General features: G+C 43.0%; 1 protein-coding gene across 2 annotated transcripts in view; it reads right to left on the bottom strand.

The window, feature by feature from the left end:
* Window positions 1-8,199: 8,199 nt before the first annotated feature.
* Window positions 8,200-19,770, bottom strand: part of FOXN3 (forkhead box N3) — a 296,834-nt gene continuing 285,263 nt past the window's right edge. For both annotated transcript variants that reach the window (XM_065872029.1, XM_065872030.1), the window contains one exon: window positions 8,200-10,010. In XM_065872029.1, coding sequence (XP_065728101.1) covers window positions 9,461-10,010 — 550 coding nt within the window. In that variant the 3' untranslated portion in view covers window positions 8,200-9,460. The remainder of the gene's footprint in view (window positions 10,011-19,770) is intronic.

Genomic DNA, 19,770 nt, shown 5'->3' with positions numbered 1-19,770 from the left:
TGGCAAAAGATAAGAAGGAAAATTTCCTCTTGAGTCCAGGTCTGCCACTAGACAGCTGTGTCATCTTGGGTAAATCCCTTAACTTTTTTGTGCTTCAGCTGCCAGGTCTATAAGACAGGGTGTTTGGACTCAACGGTCCCCAGTGTCCCTTCCAGTTTTATGATGAGACTAGAATGGACCCATTTAATGAAGAAACTGCATCCCAGTGGGATTAAGACATCAGCCACCGTCTTGTTTTCAGACTTCCCTCATCATACAATGCTTCATCCATGTTACATATTTTTAGAAATCAGTTTTGAGAAGAGTAACAGATGAGAAAAAATAGAATTCCTTGATTCTTCTCAAATAAATTGCTGCATTTTGAAGGAGATCTAGCCATATGGTCTGTAAGTACTTTACTATGGAGTAACATAAAACATTAGGAAACTCTATCCCAAAATGCCCCAGAACGATTGCAACTCAAGATACCGTTGTTTGAGTATTATTTAAAGCACCGTTCTGGGTTTATTCACACGAAACAACGGGAAGAGGTGGACGTCCAATAAGCTGATTTATTCACTTATACTTGAGTCTTTTAAAAAAAGGTCCTCTAGGTGGTCGCAAAGCACCTAGCTGATCTCCCTGTGCTATGCGGCTGCTTCACTTTGTTATAAAGCAGAAACTAACACACCATTGTAAAGCAATTATACTCCAATAAAGATGTTAAAGAAAAAAAAAAAAGCGGTCCTTACCAAGTTCCTGAACCCCTGGTTTTGTATCCCAATCGGTGTTATAATGGTCAGAACACATTTATGTTTGTGTACTTACAAGACCATTTGATTCCTAGGGGATCTGAGAAGCAGGGTGACAGACATGAGCTTTCAGGTGATAAACAAAAGCCTCCTAGTCATGCCAGACTCCCTCTGAAATGGCCCTCATCTGTTCAGAACTTTCTAGAAGGCTGGTGACTTCTTAGTTCAGAACACTTCCTTTCATCAGGCAGAGCAGTCAAGAGGCGAAGAGAAACTGGCCAGGGGCAGCAGCACCGCTCACCTTCACTCATCCCACCCGTGCAGCATCAACACGCCAAATGGCCTTTGTGGTCCCTGAGGTACTGGGGCGCGGGTGGTGGGTGGGTAGTTTCACTGCCCTGAGGATTCATACAACTTTGCAGACAGTGTTGTCTGATCTTTTCAGAAAATATTCCATTTTCAATTGTCCAGGAAGAATTTTTAAGTAGCAGAGAGAGCCCGCATCTAGATTACCTAAACATTAGAGGAGAGCTTGCGTTTTACTTAAATATGCAAACGAGGCATCTATCCAGCACATAATTACATCCTCAAGGCAGAGTCCAGAATCTTGTAGTTTTGCTCAAAGGAAACACAAAACATTAGACATACAGTTCCGCAGCGAAATGCACGGCGCAGATCGCAAATGCTGCTATTAAACCACGGAATACAAGTCACTGGTGAGTGTGAGCTTTATTAGTACTTTTTTTTTTTTTTTTTGCAGTACACGGGCCTCTCACTGTTGTGGCCTCTCCCGTTGTGGAGCACAGGCTACGGACGCGCAGGCTCAGCGGCCATGGCTGACGGGCCCAGCCGCTCCGCGGCATGTGGGATCTTCCCGGACCGGGGCACGAACCCGTGTCCTCTCCATCGGCAGGCGGACTCTCAAGCACTGTGCCACCAGGGAAGCCCTATTAGTACTTTTGATTTCCTCTTTCTTTGCAGTTATACCAGGCTGCTTTTAATAAAATGAAGACACTGGTCATTCCTTTGTTTACTTCTTTTGGAGGAACTGGAGAGTGAGTTGAAGAGGGAGGCTGTGGTCCCATTTTGATGAGTGCAGAGGACACAGACGGAGAGGCACGTGAATACAAGGTAAGGAAGTAAAGCTGCTTGAACACACGTAGAAGCAGCTCAGAGACATGCGAGTGCTGTCCTTTCAAATCAGTCACCTGACAATACTCTGAACCTATATTTGAGTCTTTTAAAAAACGGTCTTCACTGCAGGTTACGAACAACTACCAGATGTTTTCCCTCTCTTCTGTGGAATGGTCAATGAACCCCGGAGGTCAGATCAGAATCTCGGAGGTGTTATCATCTTGACAGAGTTCCCTCAGATATTCTGATAATCTAACTGGCTGTCTTGTCTTCAGACACCTTGAGAATCACTTACGAAATATGTTTGATATGGGCTTTTTATGGTGGGTGGCCACACTTTATGTTTGGTATTGTCATACCCAACTTGGTCACCTACCCGATTCATCAGATTTGACCCAAATGACTTTCTGCTATTCCTCCCAATCAATTCCCCTGAAATACTGAAGATCTGTCAACCAGGAGGGAGCACCACAGCTTTGAAGGTGATTCCAACAGTGCAAAGGGACATGGCTGCAACCCTGGCAAACATACTGGATCCTGGAGCGACCACTCTGAGAAGCCTTGCTGGGAATCCGTTCCAGCAGGCCCACTAGAAGTGATTTTGCAGTAACACCTTGACCACAGGAGGTACAGCCTGGGCACCTAGAAGACACCCGTGAGTGTGGGGGTCCAGCAGAAGGGTATTATCGGTGGAGACCAGATCTACGAGGGTTGCTGCTGCTACTGTGAGATCTACAGGTGGACATAGTACACTAGAACAACCATCACAAAAGGAACCAGAACTCCGAAAGAACAGCCTTTCTACTCCTCCAGCATGGTGACTGGTGCCCTGGGACCTATTACTTGTCCCAACCACTCCTCTCCCAACCAGCTCCTTCGTGCCTCTTAGGGCGTGTGTGTGGCCCTTGAGTGGTGATGGATTAAATCCTGGAAGGTCAGAGTCTCAGGGTTAGGAAAGTTATCCTAAGAAGCCCTCGGGACCTGGGATAGGCTGGCAGGCTCCAGCCCCTTTGTATAATTTTAGTGTATTGTTTGACAATTTCCAAATGAAAGGCACAATCTTTCTTAACCACAAGCTCTAAGGTTCGTGGCAGGAGGCCTGCTGTCCAACAATTCTTCAGGTCAGAGTTGGAATTCTCCCGGGTTCCACAGGTGAGCCCACCCTTAGGCTGTGAATCTGTGTATTTGCAAAAGATGTGCGATTTTCTACGGAAAAAGAAGCATGCGTGAGGATAGGCACAGATAAGTACAGTAGAGACTCTAACACCAGACCGTAAAAAACAGAACACATACCCTAGTGCAGGTAAGAAATATAAATGATTTTACTGCTCAACATTTGCATACGGAGACGCAGAGCACACAATACTACGTGGCATTTTTCTTCAATTGATGCAACTCAGTAATTTTTATTGCAACTGGAAGACAATACATCACAGAAACTTTATGGTAGGTCTGGGGAAAAGTGTTATTTACAATAAATGATGAAATAGTTTGTCTTTGGCAATATGATTACATATGAAGAATGCGAAATGCAAGTATGGATGCCTCCAAAGCAACACCATCAGGTCCCTAAACTTCGGCGGGCTGTGCCTGCTTCCACACTGCTCCTCTAGGTAACACAAACGCAACTGGACATCACTGTCTCCTCTATGGTTCTCCCTTTCTATTCATGATATTGGCAGTTTCATACAGAAAAAATACCGGAAAAAATTGGCTTTTGAAACCATATTACTCTAGTAAATGAATTTGGCCATCGAGGTCTATTGGCCAGAGGTCACATGACCCTAAGTATTGAGAGTAAACCTCTTGTCTTCTGATTGCTTTATCACTGTTATTTATTTTTCTGTAAAACAAAAGCAGAACTCAGAAATGTTACAGAATCAAGAGTATAAAAAAATGTACAAGTGTATAATGCTTCCCAGACATACACGGATACTTGTTTCTTCCACATTGTTACCATGGCAGTATAAGTAGTGAGTGTGAATGACAGCAGGAAACTGGTTACTGAATCAGCTGTGAGTGTCGATGTCTCAACATACATACTCAAGAAATGCTGAATGTTTAAATAACTGAAATTGTGCTAAGAGTTTCATCTAAAGAAAAGGGAGGGGTTGGGAACTCAGGCCACAGTCATGAAAGGATGAAAGACAATTTCTAGGTTTGATAGATTCACCATATCGAAGTCTTTGAGAATCCAATATGGAATATTAACTCTTTGCAAAAAGTAGGGAAGGCTATTCTCAACTTCTGCAAATGAAATACAGTGGACAACACTGTTGCATCTATTCCAAATAAATAGTCTTGATTTCAACACTAACAAAACGAACAGGAAGGGTACTTGTGGGCACGATCACAGTAAGTCAGAAGTGATCTTACACCCGAGTCTGATTTCAAAAGTAGGACAGACAGCAAAATGCAGCACCATAGACACATTGGTTTCGGCTGTTAAAAGATGGATCATTTTAAAAATCGGATTTTCCTTCCTTAATTTTTGGTCAGTGAAGCTAGCACTTGTTTGCTGAACTGTGGAAGAATTGCAAGGTCACACGCTATATTCATGATAAAGCAACGGAGCAGATGAGTCTGTGCTTAATTCAAGAATAACCAGTAGGGGAGAGAGAGAGAACAGGAGTTGACCACCATCACCGGCTCTCTCTCAAAGGAAGAGGGGTTGACAGATGAATTCACAAAGGCAGGCGGGACTATACAGAACACTGAATGCCGTGTGTAAATCCTCATGGGATTCCAGAAGGGGGAACACCACACAACGTATATACTTTGATTTACACATTCCGTTACAAAGAAAAGAAAAGAAAAAGACACCATTACAACTTTGTAACTGTGTTAACTGCGATATAAACCAAAGTCCCGGAGTTTTGGCAGGTAACTAAAAAGAGGGTTATCACTTAGGTTATATAGCAAAAGTGTTGATGTATATTATATATAGTAGTATAAATAATAAAAAAGTATTATTTAAATTAGATCACAGTGCTGCGTTATGTGCATAACAGTGTTTGATATAGTACTCGAGCTGGGACCTACGACACAAAGGGTTTAACTGTCAACACTGGTTAAGTCACAATCAAGAGGGGACACGGAGTTCAAATGTGTTCTTTTGGTGGCAAAAAAAAAAAAAAAAAAAAAAAAAAAATCCCGAAGATGAAAGAAAAATACTCCTCTACAGAAACATAAGAAAGAAAAAGGCAACATCTGGGCAGCTGTGATCCACCAGAAAGAAACGAGTCCCAACCTGAATCAAGTTTAAAAGGGAAAGAGAAGTCACATTGAGTTGGATCCAATCCCATATGGAAAACCCTCCCATGTAGGTCACTTGTACATAACTCTGATTCCTTCTCCGAGAGCCCTTTGATGACAGAGGCCAAGGGCCCACACACGTGGAGTGGCGGTCACTGAAAGGAGGAACTGGTAGCGCTTGGTGCCGAGCAGTCCTGCCGCGTCCCAGGACTGAGCTGGGCGCAAAAGCCATCCGGGCGGTTTTCACTCTACAGAGCCCACAGCCTGAAGCCGTCCCGGGTGAGACCACCATTCAGTGCGATGGCCTTCTCCAGTGGCCCCGTGGTATTCACAGCTATGCCTAGCAAGGGCTAGACACGCTGAAAATCAGCTCTTAGGAAAAGCCTCCCACACATCCCTTCTAAAAACTCAGCCCCAAGACTAAAACCTGCTACAGCTGTCTTGGCCAGGGTTTTCTCACACCATCTCGATGTGGGTTGGGTTCATTTTAGTTTCAGATAGACAGTTTTACCAAAGAACTCTTGAACGTATATATACTGCTTAGAGAGGGGGAAGGGAAGTAGGAGCTTAGGGTATATCATAAGGCTGGGAAAAATCTATGATGCAAACTTTTTCCACATAATACTAGGTAAAGATAAAAGACAACTGTAGAAGCATAAAAATAACTGTCTACGTGTATATCATTTAAGAAAAAAGAGTTTACAATCTCCTTCTCTTAAATGTGTCCGAGGACCAACAGCAAGTAACTGTAGATGTCATGGTGCCGACGGATGTGTTCACGTTTGTTTTCCAAAAGCGTCTTCAAATATTGCTATAGTTCCCCATTTTCCCCTCCCCCCTGCCCCACGTGAGTATGTGAGATACTGGAATGACACATGAAACGCCACTTCTCCCAGCAGGAGAAATGAAAGCAAAAACACCACACCCCTTGAACGGTGCTCAGGCAATTTTTGTCAGACTAATGAGTACATAGGCTAGTTTGGAAGCTAAAAGAACACCTGACGTTTGGGAAGAAATTCCAAGACTAAAGCGATTACACTTGAGCAAAATATTCTTTCACAAATAGGCTTGTGCTTAAATTCTCTACTGCTCTTGGAGGAGGGGGTGAGAGAGGGTGCCTCCTGCCCCTTGGCTTGGCAAGGACATGGACAAGCTCATTCTGCAATGAATTCACTACAAATGGCCACATACACATCGATACTTTTTTTTTTTTTTCTCAACAATCAAAATACAAAGTTAAACACAATTGAGCCATTGTTTTGGTTATGCATAATGTGTATGCCTCCAAAAACAGAAGAAAAATAGAAGAAAGTACCCTCACTAAAGTTTCCCCCAGGTCTCCCAGCGGCTCCTACGTAGGGACTGAGGGAGACTCGGGAAAAATAACACTTAGAAAGCTGCCCGATGAGGTATTTATGCAAAAAGAGTGGTTCTGGAGTTAAGAACACACTTTTATAAGATATTTATCTATTTCTCAAAGAGATCAGAAAAGTAAATCACACACATTGCATTTTATTATTTTCTAAAAGAGGCCTTTGCTCCTTTAGAAAAAGGAAATGAGGGGAGACAGCCCACGGTGGGGTTTGAATTGGAAGAAATCCCCTGCCAGAAACAGTCCTGGATGTTTACCTCTGTCTTTCAGGAGGGAAGTCTGAATTTGACCTTGGGGGTGGGGTGAGGGTGGGGGACTGAGGCGGGCTCAGTCAGGTGACGACACAGAAAGTGTCGCCCAGGTTCCACAGCTGTGGATGGCTTCTGGGGTGTCAGATGTTTGGGGAGACAGAGGGAACAGAGCACTTCAAAAAGACATCCTTATTCCCATCTACACCCCGAACAAGTATGCTGGAAGTTTTCAGGTTCAGGTAATGAATCTGACCTGTGTAGGGGTGTAGATCTTTTTTTTTTCCCCCTCAGGTTCTCTCATCAGCAACCCAGAGGAATGTGATGCACCAGTTAATTTCCACCGTCCTGGCTGATGGAGCTTCTGACAGTGCCTGGTGCTGGCAGATGGGCTCCACAATGGCCCACCCTGTCCTATTTTAAAAATCAAGATCACCCCAGTTCCCTCCCTCTCCCTCACCATCGTATCTTGAGCCATGGGAGTGGGCATTTTTGTTTATGTTTTAAAATTCCCTTCCATGTGGGTGGAAGATCAAATTCTTTTAGAGGGTCCTCTGGATCCCCCCAAATCATTTCTTTTAGGCAAAGATAACAGGAGTTTCTGGTCTGCGTGGCATCGTCTGGTTGTCTAGATTCAATGCTCACAATCTAGGTGGGCTTCATTCCAGGTTGGCTCGTGTGCCCAGGTGGTAGAGACGGCCAGCCCCTCCTTCCCACCATGAGATGGCGTCACGGGAAAACATCTGGGGCTGGTCCTTCCAACACCCGTGTCACTTCCTCCTTCACGTGTACCCTAACTCACACCCTCATCCAATAAGGCCCATTAGTGTGTTTCCCCTTCTCCTGGTGAATTTGCATAATTATTCACTGCCTTTTTCCTCGAAACCAAATCATGGTCATGGTTTTCTCAAGTCAGCGTCCCATAATTCTCTTGATTCTATCATACACACTCACTACTAAGTTTGCCCTCAAATTATTGCGTCATGGTAAACATGTACAGACAAAGAGAAAGGACACACTTTTCAACAGAGAATCAGAGGGGGTCGGGGCTGAAGTGCAGACAAGGCAGTGCAGAGCTCCACCATCCAGGCCCTACCAGAACATGAAGAGATTTTGTATTGCAGAGTAAGCTCCCCAACAGTCAGAATTTGTCCCTGAAGAAGGTTAAACCTTAAACACCTGCTTCAAAAAACAAAAGCAAAATAATTGGAAAAAAGGGGGGAAAAAAAAAACAACGAAAAAAATTAAAGGAAAGGAAAATAAAAGGAAAAAAAAGAAGAAAACCAAAAGAACCTCTAAGCCTAAGGGCTTAAAAATTAGAGGCATAGCCTTTTCTCTATTTTCTATATTTATATGAAAATAATTCATGCTTCATGCTAAATACATTGTTTACCTTACAAGAACTTTATTTTTGAATAAAAAAAGTTTGTGTTTTTTTTTCTTTTTTTTTGTCTTTTTTCAAAGGAATTCCATGCATTGTGGATCAGAAATTTCTGCTGGCTACACTGGCTGAATGTGGAAATCATTGATTTTCGCAAAGATGAACCTTGACTGACATTAATTGCAAACTCCATTTTGAGGGCAGTATAGGAATTTGTTTTCCTTTCTTTTTTGCCATGTTTTACTTTAGTTGTCCATCAATGTGCCTTTCATCTTTTAAAAATACACCACAATACTAATGGCAGGTTCTGTAGCTTTTTGTTTTGTCTTGTTTTCACTTGGATCAAATGGTTTTGACAGACAGAAAAAGATTTGTACCATGATTTCCTTTGTTAACAGCTACTGTAATTTTTTGGAACTTGATTTTCACTTGGGCAGTTAAGAAGACATAGCTTGCTTTTTGCATCAGTTTTTTTCTTTTTCTCTCGTGTGTGTGTGTGTGGTGTGTGTCTGTGTGTGCACGCGTGGGTGTGCAGGACCAACCTTCAGGCTTATGGCTTGTGGAACCTTCTCTTCATTTAATGTAGAACAGAATTCAAGGATTAGCAACATCACTAAAAACTGACCCAGTTTCTTCTCATGAGTCACTGACACCTGTTGAACATGAATGGTCCAGTGTCCACCCCGGAAGATGCTACTAGGCTTCACGGTTAAGAAGCACAGAGGACTGGTGACCGCCTACCCACCCCTGCACCACACGCTTGGGGCAATGCCAAGGGTTTTCTGGCACAATTTGATGCCCAGCGCCTCGAGCTTGGGTCTCCTCCTTCCTTCTCCTCAGTTGCCTTATGGGCATTCACTCAGCGAACCCAACTGGGTGCGCATCCTGACCTTTTAAACCTAAAGGTTGGGCCTGATCGATGGTTACTTTGCACACGTGCCTTCTAAGTGCCGGATGTGTATCCCCGTGGCATTATCGTTGCCGTCCCTGTGGATTCAGCCACGGGTTTCTGACAAGCTGGAGGAAGCAATGGTAATTTTGGCTTTTTCGGTTTTGTCTTCAGATAATGAAAAGCTTTTGTAAAACAGCTGAGTGTCAATATGAGTTCTATGGCTTCAATCTCCTTTAAACATAAAATTCTTAAGGGTCCAAAACAAAGGAGGGGGGCAAATTAAAAAAAAGAAAGAAAGAAAGAAAGAAAGAAAGAAAACCAAACCAAAAAAAAAAAAAGAAAAGAAAAAATAATAATAAATTGCTGATATTGCCACAAATCATTAGAAATCTCCTGACGTGCTGAAACCAAATGGCCGTAAGTTCAAAACAAATCAGTGACTTGTTTTTAATTTTTCGTGGTTTCCTTTTGTTCTTTCTGCCCCTTTGCCGTCCGATTGGTGATGTTATTCAAACAGGACCGAATCCCCGCCAAGTGCAGGAGTGACCCCGCCGCCTCTTTCATCTCCTCGTCATCGCTCTCGGGGGGCTTTTCCGTGCGTCTCTTTTTGAGGGGCAGCGTGTCGCTGGGGACCTTCCTTGCCTTGGCGAGGTGCTGGCGCTTCTTGTGCTGGGACGCGTAGCCGCTGTCCCCCAGAGCATCCTTGGCCTCCTTCGGGCTGCGTTTCCTGTCATCCTCCTCCGGCTCGCTGTGGCTCTCGTGGCTCTGGAAGCTGCCCTCGCTGCCCTCGCTACCCTCCTGGCTCCCCTTGGTGGCAAACTCGTAGTGGTCGTCGGCCGAGGAGGAGGAGACGGAGTCGCTGGCGGGAGAGGTGCTCCTGGCGTTGGAGGACTTGGCACTGCTGTAGTTGTGATCCTCCTTGGGGTCTCCACTGACCACCGGGGAGCCACACGAAGGCTCGCTCTCAGTCCGCATCCGGCAGCTGGTGAGGCCATTCCTGCGGGGCGGGGACAGCGGTGGGGAGAGGGGCGGGGAAGGGGAGACAAGAGAGGACACGGATTAAACCCCTGTGACGAGACACCCAGCAGCGCACTGAGTTGCCACAGCAGACGCTCTGACATCCAATCCGGCGATGCCCCAACAGGTGGGTCTGCTTTGAAGACAGGGTCCCAAATCCCGACACCTCCGTCTTCCCTGCTTACCTCCTATCACTGACATTTTCACTCAGGTTGTACAGCTGAGACATCAAAACAACTCTTTTGAAGTGACAGCGGAGGAAGCGCCGTCTCTTCTATTAAACCATAAAAACCAAGCTGTGCTTGGTTTCACATACCCATCAACACCGCGCGATGCTGGCTGGGTACTTCAGAGAAAAAAGCCCGCTCTGTTCTAAAGCGGCTCTGGTAGGAGCCTTTTGTTGGAGGACTAAATCTGATGTTCAGGAAAAAGAGATACCTGCCATGTGGTGACAGCTACTCACTCCTGCGTCCCTTCCCTCATTCATTCATTCCACAAATATTCACTGCACACCTAATATAAATGCACGGCCTTAGGGAGGGTGCCGGGGGGAGCATCCAAGGTGGAATCAAATCCAGACTGTCACAAGAACGTGCACAGATGAACAGAGAAGCAAGTCATGGTTAGATCACAGACGAGACAGCAATAAGCTACCATCTACTAAACTTACCACCTGCCAGGCGCCCTGCTGTGTCTGCAAGGATGATTGCGTTTAACTCTATAAAGTGGTTATATTAGCATCCTTATTTTACGGATGCTGGAAGTGAGGTCTGGAGATGTCTGGTAATTTACTTAAAGCCACACAGCTAATGAGTAGCAGAGCTGGGATGAGAAGCAAAGTCTTAAGCTTGAGCTCTTCGTAATATCATCAGACCGACTCTCACTCTTTTCTGATTTCCCTACAACTAGGTCACCTGCTATATATTCCCATCGGGACCCGACAGCACCCATCACACCTCTGATCATGTTATTGTGTCCACATGTCTGAGCAGTGAACTGACCTCCATTGTGCTTCCTTACTGGTAAAGTGGGTATAGTACCTGCCCCCTGCTTCACGGGGTTGTTGGGCTGAGGATGTGAGCGAACGCCTGCCGGCACCTGGACCAGCGCCTGGCATAGCGGCAAGGACGGTGATGCTTATTCCTGGTTCGGCCATACACTCTGTGGAATGAGCACCAATCCTGTCTGCACGGTAGCTGTAGTTCTGATGGTGCCTGGCACACAGAAGGTGTTCATAAGAGGCAGTGATCAGAGATGAATACGCACAGGTGGGGAGGGTTACTTACAGCTGGAGGGGGCAGAGGGAGGGCACAAGGAGGTTTGTGGAAGACATGGCATCTGCCCTTGGATGGGAGGGCCGGAGGTTTTGGGCAGGGAGGAGAATGTTCCACTGTACCATGTTGGCCCCATTTCCTGTAGACTCATCCACGGGTAATATATTTCTAGATCTTGGGAAGATGGGCACATTCTTCCTTCCTACACAGCCCCAACTGTAAGCACCCTACGTTCCCTCCATAGACAGCACTTCCCACCATCACTGTGATCGTGTGGTGATGTCCAGCGTCGGTGGTTCCCGTTAAAGAGTTAGCACCACAAGGCAGGGCCCAGTCATTGATCTGTCCTCAGGGGCTAGCACTGTGCCAGGCACGGAGTGGACCCACAACAGATACACCGAGCAAGTGTCGGAGCAGATGGGATTGTTTGGCAGAGAGTAGGAAGTCTGGGGAGATGGCTGTGGGTCTCCACCAGCACGTCTTCCCAGACACTCCCTGAGGAAGCGGCCCCGGCAGAAAGGCTATGGGGTGGGCCCTCCAATGAGAGTCAGTCTGGAGCCCCTTCCCTTTCTCTCCTGCCACCCCCGTGGGCCTCGAGGCTCAGGGAGATCCTGTTGCAGGCCAAAGAGAAAGGAAGAGGCGAGGCGAGTCCTTGGTGTAAACGGTGTAGCAGGCATCTCCTTCCTGCTGGTGCTCCGTTAAATTTAAGCTGGTGGAGCTTGAGGATACGGGGAGGGGGAAGGGTAAGCTGTGACAAAGCGAGAGAGAGGCATGGACATCTATACACTACCAAACGTAAGGTGGATAGCTAGTGGGAAGCAGCCACATAGCACAGGGAGATCAGCTCCGTGCTTTGTGACCGCCTGGAGGGGTGGGATAGGGAGGGTGGGAGGGAGGGAGACGCAAGAGGGAAGAGATATGGGAACATATGTATATGTATAACTGATTCACTTTGTTATAAAGCAGAAACTAACACACCATTGTAAAGCAATTATACTCCAATAAAGATGAAAAATTAATAAATAAATAAATTAAAAAAAATAAAGAGCCCAATGTTCAATTTTAGATTATCTGACCAAAAAAAAAAAAAATTTAAGCTGGTGGTGAGGAACCCCCCGCCCCCATAATGTGTACCAGCAAAATTCATGAGGGCCGTTATCAAAATTCCGTCCTTGCCAGATGCCTTAAGATCATCACAATAAACCGTGACAGTTACAACGTGTGCATCTGTATGATAAAGTCCTAGCAGGCTCCGGAAGGATCCCAGCAGCTGTCTTGCACTCTGTGATCCCAGATCGACACCCCCTCCCCAAAGTCCTTATAGAAACAGCCTGCCTTTCAAGACAGACAGACTTTGGGGTTCACATCCCAACACTGTTTATTAGTGAGACCTTCTACAGGCTCCTCATCTGTCTTATGGGGCTATGTGACGATAAAATGAAAAGTTCCAAGCACAGAAGACGGCTCTTAGGGGTGCCTGAGAATTCTGACACGGTCCCCTCTCTTGCTGTCTGCCCGCCCAGAGCTCTCTCTGCTGCCCCAAGCAGTCCCATTTTCTTTCTAGGCCAGGTCAGCAGGCTGACGGGAATGCAGCATAAAGTAAGAGGGAAGAGGCTCGGAGACAAATTCCTCACGGGCTTGCCTGTACCGACAGCCCCTGTGCCTTGGGGTATGGTCTCTGCGATACGTTTTCTGCAGACTTCCTGTTTTTTGGCTGTGTCTTGGATGCACAAAAGTGGGCAGGGAAAGATTCCTGTGAGGTATTACCAAACATGAAACTGGGTAAATATAATAAATTGTACAGGTAGCTATGAAGAGGTATTAAAGTGAATGAAAATGAAAGTCCCGTACAACGGTTCTCAGGATTGCTGCTGTTGCAGGTTAACTCTTGTGAAATCCCCAAATAATTAGTCTACTGAACTAACCTAAAAGGGTTCTGAACGAACCCAGCTATACTTGGATGAGTTGACTGGGCTATGGTTGGCTTTTAGAAAATCAATTCAGTTCTGAATCCTTATTATTTTTTTAACAACATGGGCCTTATGATTCACTTCACTACCACAGTTAAGCAGAATTTGATACATCTCTGAGCACGTATGAAGAGGGAGACGGAGCGGGAGAGGAGAGGGAGAGAATTCCGGGAGCAAAAGAGTAAGAAAAAGGCAAGTGTTGCAAAAATCTAATTCTTAGTGAATCTGGGTGAAAGGTATATATGGTGTTCATTGTGCTTCTCTTTCTTTTTTTTCCACAGGTGAAACATATTTTTAAGTAAAACGTTTGGGGTGCAGGGTAGAGGAGTGGGAGAAATACACCAGAATGAAAGCAACGGTACATTTCAGTGCCATGCTATCATAAGAGGGAATGTTCTGAGCCTGAGAACTTCTTTTTCTCTCTTTCTCTTTCAAGGATATAAGCAAGCATAAACCATAATGGAAAAGAATATTTAAAAATATGTATATATGAGTATAACCGAATCACGTTGCTGTACAGCAGTAATTAACACAACATTGTGAATCAACTATACTTAAAAAAAAAAACCAAGGATATAAGCAAGCATGAGAGAAGCACTCAAGACACACCAGAATCACACTGAGACCTTCTTCTTAAAGGCATCATAGAAGTGAAGGATAAGAGAGAAGCGAATCACTTCCCTAGCTCATGAATTCAAGGTTGGGCAGTGCAGGGTCTCTGGTTCCTCCTGGAAACACACTGCACGTCAACAGGGATTCCACAACCCACACCTTGCAGCGCTGGCCCCACACAACCACTTCACAGACAGACAAATAGAATAAACTCAGGGAGCCCTGTGACTCATCCGAGGTGGCCCTGCTAGATCTCAAAGACGGCTCAGGCAGGAAACTGAAATGTCTCCGTCCCCCCCAGGAAGCAAGCTTACTGTGATGAAGACAGGAAACAACTTACCATTTGACAATATTTCTGGATGAAAACAGGTACACAGACGTAACTTCACGGAGTCAGAATTAAAATATAAATACATCTCTCTCACACTTGATATCGATACAATTAGCTTTCCCTGAGATTTTAGCATGGGCTCATAATCCATAAATTACACACAAGCTCAGCAGGAAGCGACAAGCTCCTTCAATTATTAATCACTCGATGCAATGTTGTTCATGGTGGGACATGCTGGCTGCACTGACTTGGTGTCAGAGACCTCCTGCTGCAGGGGCTGTCATTCCGGGGAACCAACTACTTTAAAAGAAGAAACCAGGCAACCTGGACATGTTGGAAGGGGGATTTCTAACCACCTCCTTAAAAATCATTCATTAAAATGAACACTCAATACATCTGAAATGCCTGCCAGCTTTCAGTTTCAGCTGAGTTTCTATGCAACAGTACTCACGACGCACATGCGAGCATAAACTGAAGCCACCTGATTCCACCAGGATGCCACAGAGCCACATGTTATTCACCTCAAATAAAAACCTGGTATTCATTCTCTCGTCAAATTGGCGGGGGGGGGGTGGGCAGGAAGTACTGAACATAAAAGGTGAGAAATCACATTAGTTCAGGCCGACAATGAGCAACGCTTGCAACTAACAAGTTAAGGGATAGCTTCTGATCAGACATGGACATTTTGCTGGGTTTCTTTACGGGTTCATGATTTGTTCCATTATCGTATCATCAGTATTGATCTCATCAGTGTTGTCTCCGCCTTTCACTTGTGTACTAGGGTTCTCTCTCTGGAGCTGGTGGTTTTAAACCTAGCTAGCATTGAGGGTGAAGTTGTACTCCTTAGGGATTTACTTGAGAATACTGGTCTTTTGCCAACTGTGAAAAGAAGGTGCAATTAATGGGATTATAGAAGCAGCACTCGAAGTGCGGTGCTTCTGTCCAAAACCGACTGTAGGTAGAAAGACACAGAGGACAAGAGATGACCTGAAGCTTCCATTTCCAGCCAGTTGGCAGAGGAGATATTTAGAAGGCATTCTTCTAACTATGATACAAAAGATACTGGATAAAGGGCAGCAACATATTTCTGAGCCATTGTTGGGTTCCCTGGAAAATAAGGGTACTCTTAGAGCTCTACATAAATGCACACGTACCAAAAGAACTTCACACACACACAGACGAAAATCTAAAAAACAACGGGACAGAATCTGAAGCGTGAGCAGTAGACAACCAAGAAAGGCAGGGTTTTCATGAAGCAAATGCCTCCTCTAGCCCTGGGACAAGAGCCCAATCTTAGGGGGAGGGAGAGGCAGGAGGATTGATTTTGGCAGCCCCCGGGTTTCTGTGGCCCCTTGAGGGGGTTAAAGTGGCCTTGGATGCATTGGTCCCCAGGCTACCAGCAGAAATTTTAAAAGCAAATGCTCTCTTGAAGAAAGCAAGCCACATTGAGGCCATCAGGATTCCTGTATATCAAGTTTAATCAAACATTCAAGTAGAAGCTCATAACCTAAAATCACCAAACAGGCCACTAGAAACGTATAAATGTAAAAATGCCACATAAAAAGCTAGGACCCTTGAATGATGACGCCTTCAATGAGATCCTAGGGAAAAATAACTGCCCCTCACAGGCAGACAATGGGGATAAAAGGCAGCCTTGACCTCAGCTCCAGATGGAACTGGAGACAAGAAAAGCCTCCCTTGAGAATTTTTAACCACAAGCCTGAAGTCTTGTGGGTATGAGGCCAGAATTCTACTGTGTGGACCAAAAGACCTTAAGCTAAATTTAGTTTCAAGTGCCCAATTGTGCCTACTAGAAGAAAATACAAACCCTTTTTGGAAGAACATACTTTAAACACAGGCCACAAAGAATTCCCACAGATAAGATTTTAAGGAACATATGTTCACAATTAAAAAAAAAATCATTAAACACAAAAGAAATACGCCAACATAAAGAGACAACAGAAAAAACATCCTATAGAATCTGAACTGCAAAGTCTGAAAATATTGCAATAATTAGGCACAGAATGTAAACTATGTATAAAAAAATAAAAGAAGGAATTGACAAATATTAGAAAGAAAGACTGGATTATTAAAAACCAAGCAGACAGGTTTTGGAATGCATCAAATAGAATTTCTAGAGCTGAAAAAATATAATCCCTGAAATTAAAAAACTCAATGTAATTGAGTTGTAAAACAAAAAAAGTAAAAAAAATTGGTGAATTGAAAGATGGAGCTAAAGATATGATAGAAAATGCAGCAGAGAGAGATGAAGAGATTGAAAATACGGAAGAGAGATTGGGTAATATGGCACACAGTAAGAAGATCCAATATAAATCTAACTGGAGTTCAAGGGTGAAAGGAAAAATGGGGAAGATCCAATCCCAGAATAGAAAATGGCTGAGAATTTTCCAGTTTTGATGAAAGTCGCCAATCTTCAGATTCAGAAAGCCAACAAGTCCCATGGAGGATAAATAAAAAGAAATGCATATCTAGATACATCATAGTCATCACAGACAATACAAAGAAAAAAAAAGGAGTAGAAAGGAAACACATTACCTAAGGAGAAGTAGCAATTAAGATAAAACCAGTGACACAGATGAAAGTGGAACAATATTCTCAAAGTGAAAGAGAAAAAAAACCTGTCAAACTATAATACTATTGTCTAAGAATGAAGGCAAAATAAATATATTTTCAGACAAAAATTCAAGACTTTAATTAAAAGCAGATACTCATCTATAGGAACTTCTTAAGAATATTTTTCAGGAAAAAAAAAGAAAATGATCCAAAAAGAAAGGTCTGACTTAGAAAACAAACTTATGGCTACAAAAGAGGAAAGGTGGAGGGGAGAGATAAATTAGGAGGCTGGGATTAACATATACACACTACTATATATAAAATAGATAATCAACAAGGACCTGCTATATAGCATAGGGAACTTTACTCAGTACTCTGTAATAACCTACATGGGGAAAGAATCTGAAAAACAATAGATATATGTGTATGTATAACTGAATCACTTTGCTGTACACCTGAAATTAACAACATTGTAAATCTACTATACTCCACTGTAAAATAAAAATGAAAAATAAAAACAAGAAGAAAGGTCTCAGATGCAAGAAAAAAAAATGATAAGCAAAGAAAATGTATTCAGGTATTGAGCAGACAATACAATAGAGTCGTCCCTTGGTGTCTGTGGGGTTTTGGTTCCAGGACCCCCACAGGTACCCAAATCTGCAAACGCTCAAGTCCCTTATATAAAATGGTATAGTATTTGCTTATAACCTACGCACATCTTCCCATATACTGTAAATCATCTCTAGATTACTGATAATGCCTAATTCAATGTAAATGCGATGTAAATAGTTGCTGGTGCACAGGGCAAACAAATTTTCATTTTTGGAACTTTCTGGAATTCTTTTTTTCCCAAATATTTTGATTGAATCTATGGATGCAGAATCTGTGGATACGGAGGGCTGACTATAATAACAACTGACTTAAAAAAAACAAACAAAAGAGAAACTGAAATAGAACTAAAGTCCTAGACAAATGTAGCATATCATTTGGGAGGTGGAGAGAACAGAAGTTAAAGCATTCCAGGGGCCTTGTATTGATCAGGAGGTTAAAGATACTGATTAACTCTACACATTTTAAAATATTCATGTTAAAAGTTCAAGGATCAACACTAAAAGAAGAGAAAAATATATATAATTTCTAAACCATCAGAAGAGGGGTAAAAGGAAGGAGGAGTGGAAGAATCGTGATCAATTTAAAACAATGTTAGAAAGGAATCTGGAAAAGGGGGGACAAACAAATGCAAACTAAGATGGTAGAAATAAATCCAAATATGTCATTTAAAATGGGCTAAAAATCTTCATTAAAAGGTAAAGATCATTAACACAGATTTTTTAAAAAGCCATATGCTGCTTATAAGAGATGAACCGAAAACATAAGGATTAAGAAAGGTTAAAAGTAAAAGGAGGAAAAACATCGTGCCATGCTGGTGTAGCTACATTAAAACCAGATAAGATAGATTTTTAAGGCAAAAATCATTATTACAGATAAAGAGAGTCATTAAACATTCATAAAGGTTCAATTCACCAGGAAGATATAACTGTTCTAAACATGGAGACCTCCAATAAGATAGCTTCAAAATACACCCCAAATTGGAAGAGCTATAAGGAGAAATGATCAAACCCACATCTCCTTCCCTCCCTCCTTCTGTCCCTCCACCACCCCCCTCCCAACACACACACAGATATGGTTAATAGGTAGATTTGATCTAATGGACATACACAGAACATGTGCTCATAATGGAGAAGGTATATTATTTTGAAGCACACACAAAATATTTATAAAAACTGATATACACTACTAGACCACATAGCAAGTCTCCACAAATATCAAAAAAGCAGTACCTTACAGGTCAATTTTCTGACCACAATGTATTATAATTAATAATCAATGTTGAAGAGGTAACTACAACCAAAAATAAGAAATAACCATCTCCTACTAGGTTTGAAAATTTAAAGACACAATTCTAAAGACATGTATGGGTCAAAGAAGGAATCAAAATGGAAATTAGAAAATACTTTGAACCCGTAACAATAATGAAAATAAAAGGTATCAAAACTTATAGACGAAACTAAGCAGTAGTTTGAAGGAAATTATAACCTTAAACTTTTATATAGAAAGAAGAAAAGTTTAAAATAAAAGTATCCAATCCAGACCAAACAACAAAAAAGAATAAGCTCAAAGAAAGAAAGGAAATTATAAAGTAGCAGAAATCAATGAAATAGAGAATAGATACAACCTTATGCCAACATATTTGAAAACAGGTGAAATGGACAAATCCCTACAGTTACCAAAATGAATTTAAAAAGAAATAAAAAATAAGTTATACTATAATCATTAAAGAAATTAAATCAATAGTTAAAAATCACCCCACAAAGAAAACACCAGCCCCACAGTGTTTTGCAAGTAAGTTCCATCAAACATTAAGCAATAGATAATTCCAATCTTACCTAATCTCAGAGAATCTAATAGCGAATACTCTTTAACTCATTATATGAGAATAATGTAATCCTGACATGAAAACTAGATAAAAATAGCACAAGAGAAACATGGACATGGACAAATATGTAAAATTCATACCTAAGAGGTCAGCGTACCAACACTAGCAATATGTAAAAAATATAATGTGTCATAAGCATATCAGAAATGCAGATTTTACTCAAAATTGGGAATTTATAATGTAATTCACCAAGTAAAAAACAATGAGAGGGTCGATCGACTTCCCTGGTGGCACAGTGGTTGAGAGTCTGCCTGCCGATGCAGGGGACACGGGTTAGTGCCCTGGTCCGGGAAGATCCCACGTGCCGCGGAGCGGCTGGGCCCGTGAGCCATGGCCGCTGAGCCTGGGCGTCCGGAGCCTGTGCTCTGCAACAGGAGAGGCCACAGCAGTGAGAGGTCCGCGTACCGCAAAAAAACCAAAAAAATAAAAAAAAGAAACAATGAGAGAAAAAATTTATAGTTATCCTTAATGATGTAAACATT

Source organism: Phocoena phocoena, chromosome 2, assembly GCF_963924675.1.
Source record: "Phocoena phocoena chromosome 2, mPhoPho1.1, whole genome shotgun sequence".
Taxonomy (NCBI): domain Eukaryota; kingdom Metazoa; phylum Chordata; class Mammalia; order Artiodactyla; family Phocoenidae; genus Phocoena; species Phocoena phocoena.
This window is presented reverse-complemented; position numbering and strand designations above follow the sequence as displayed.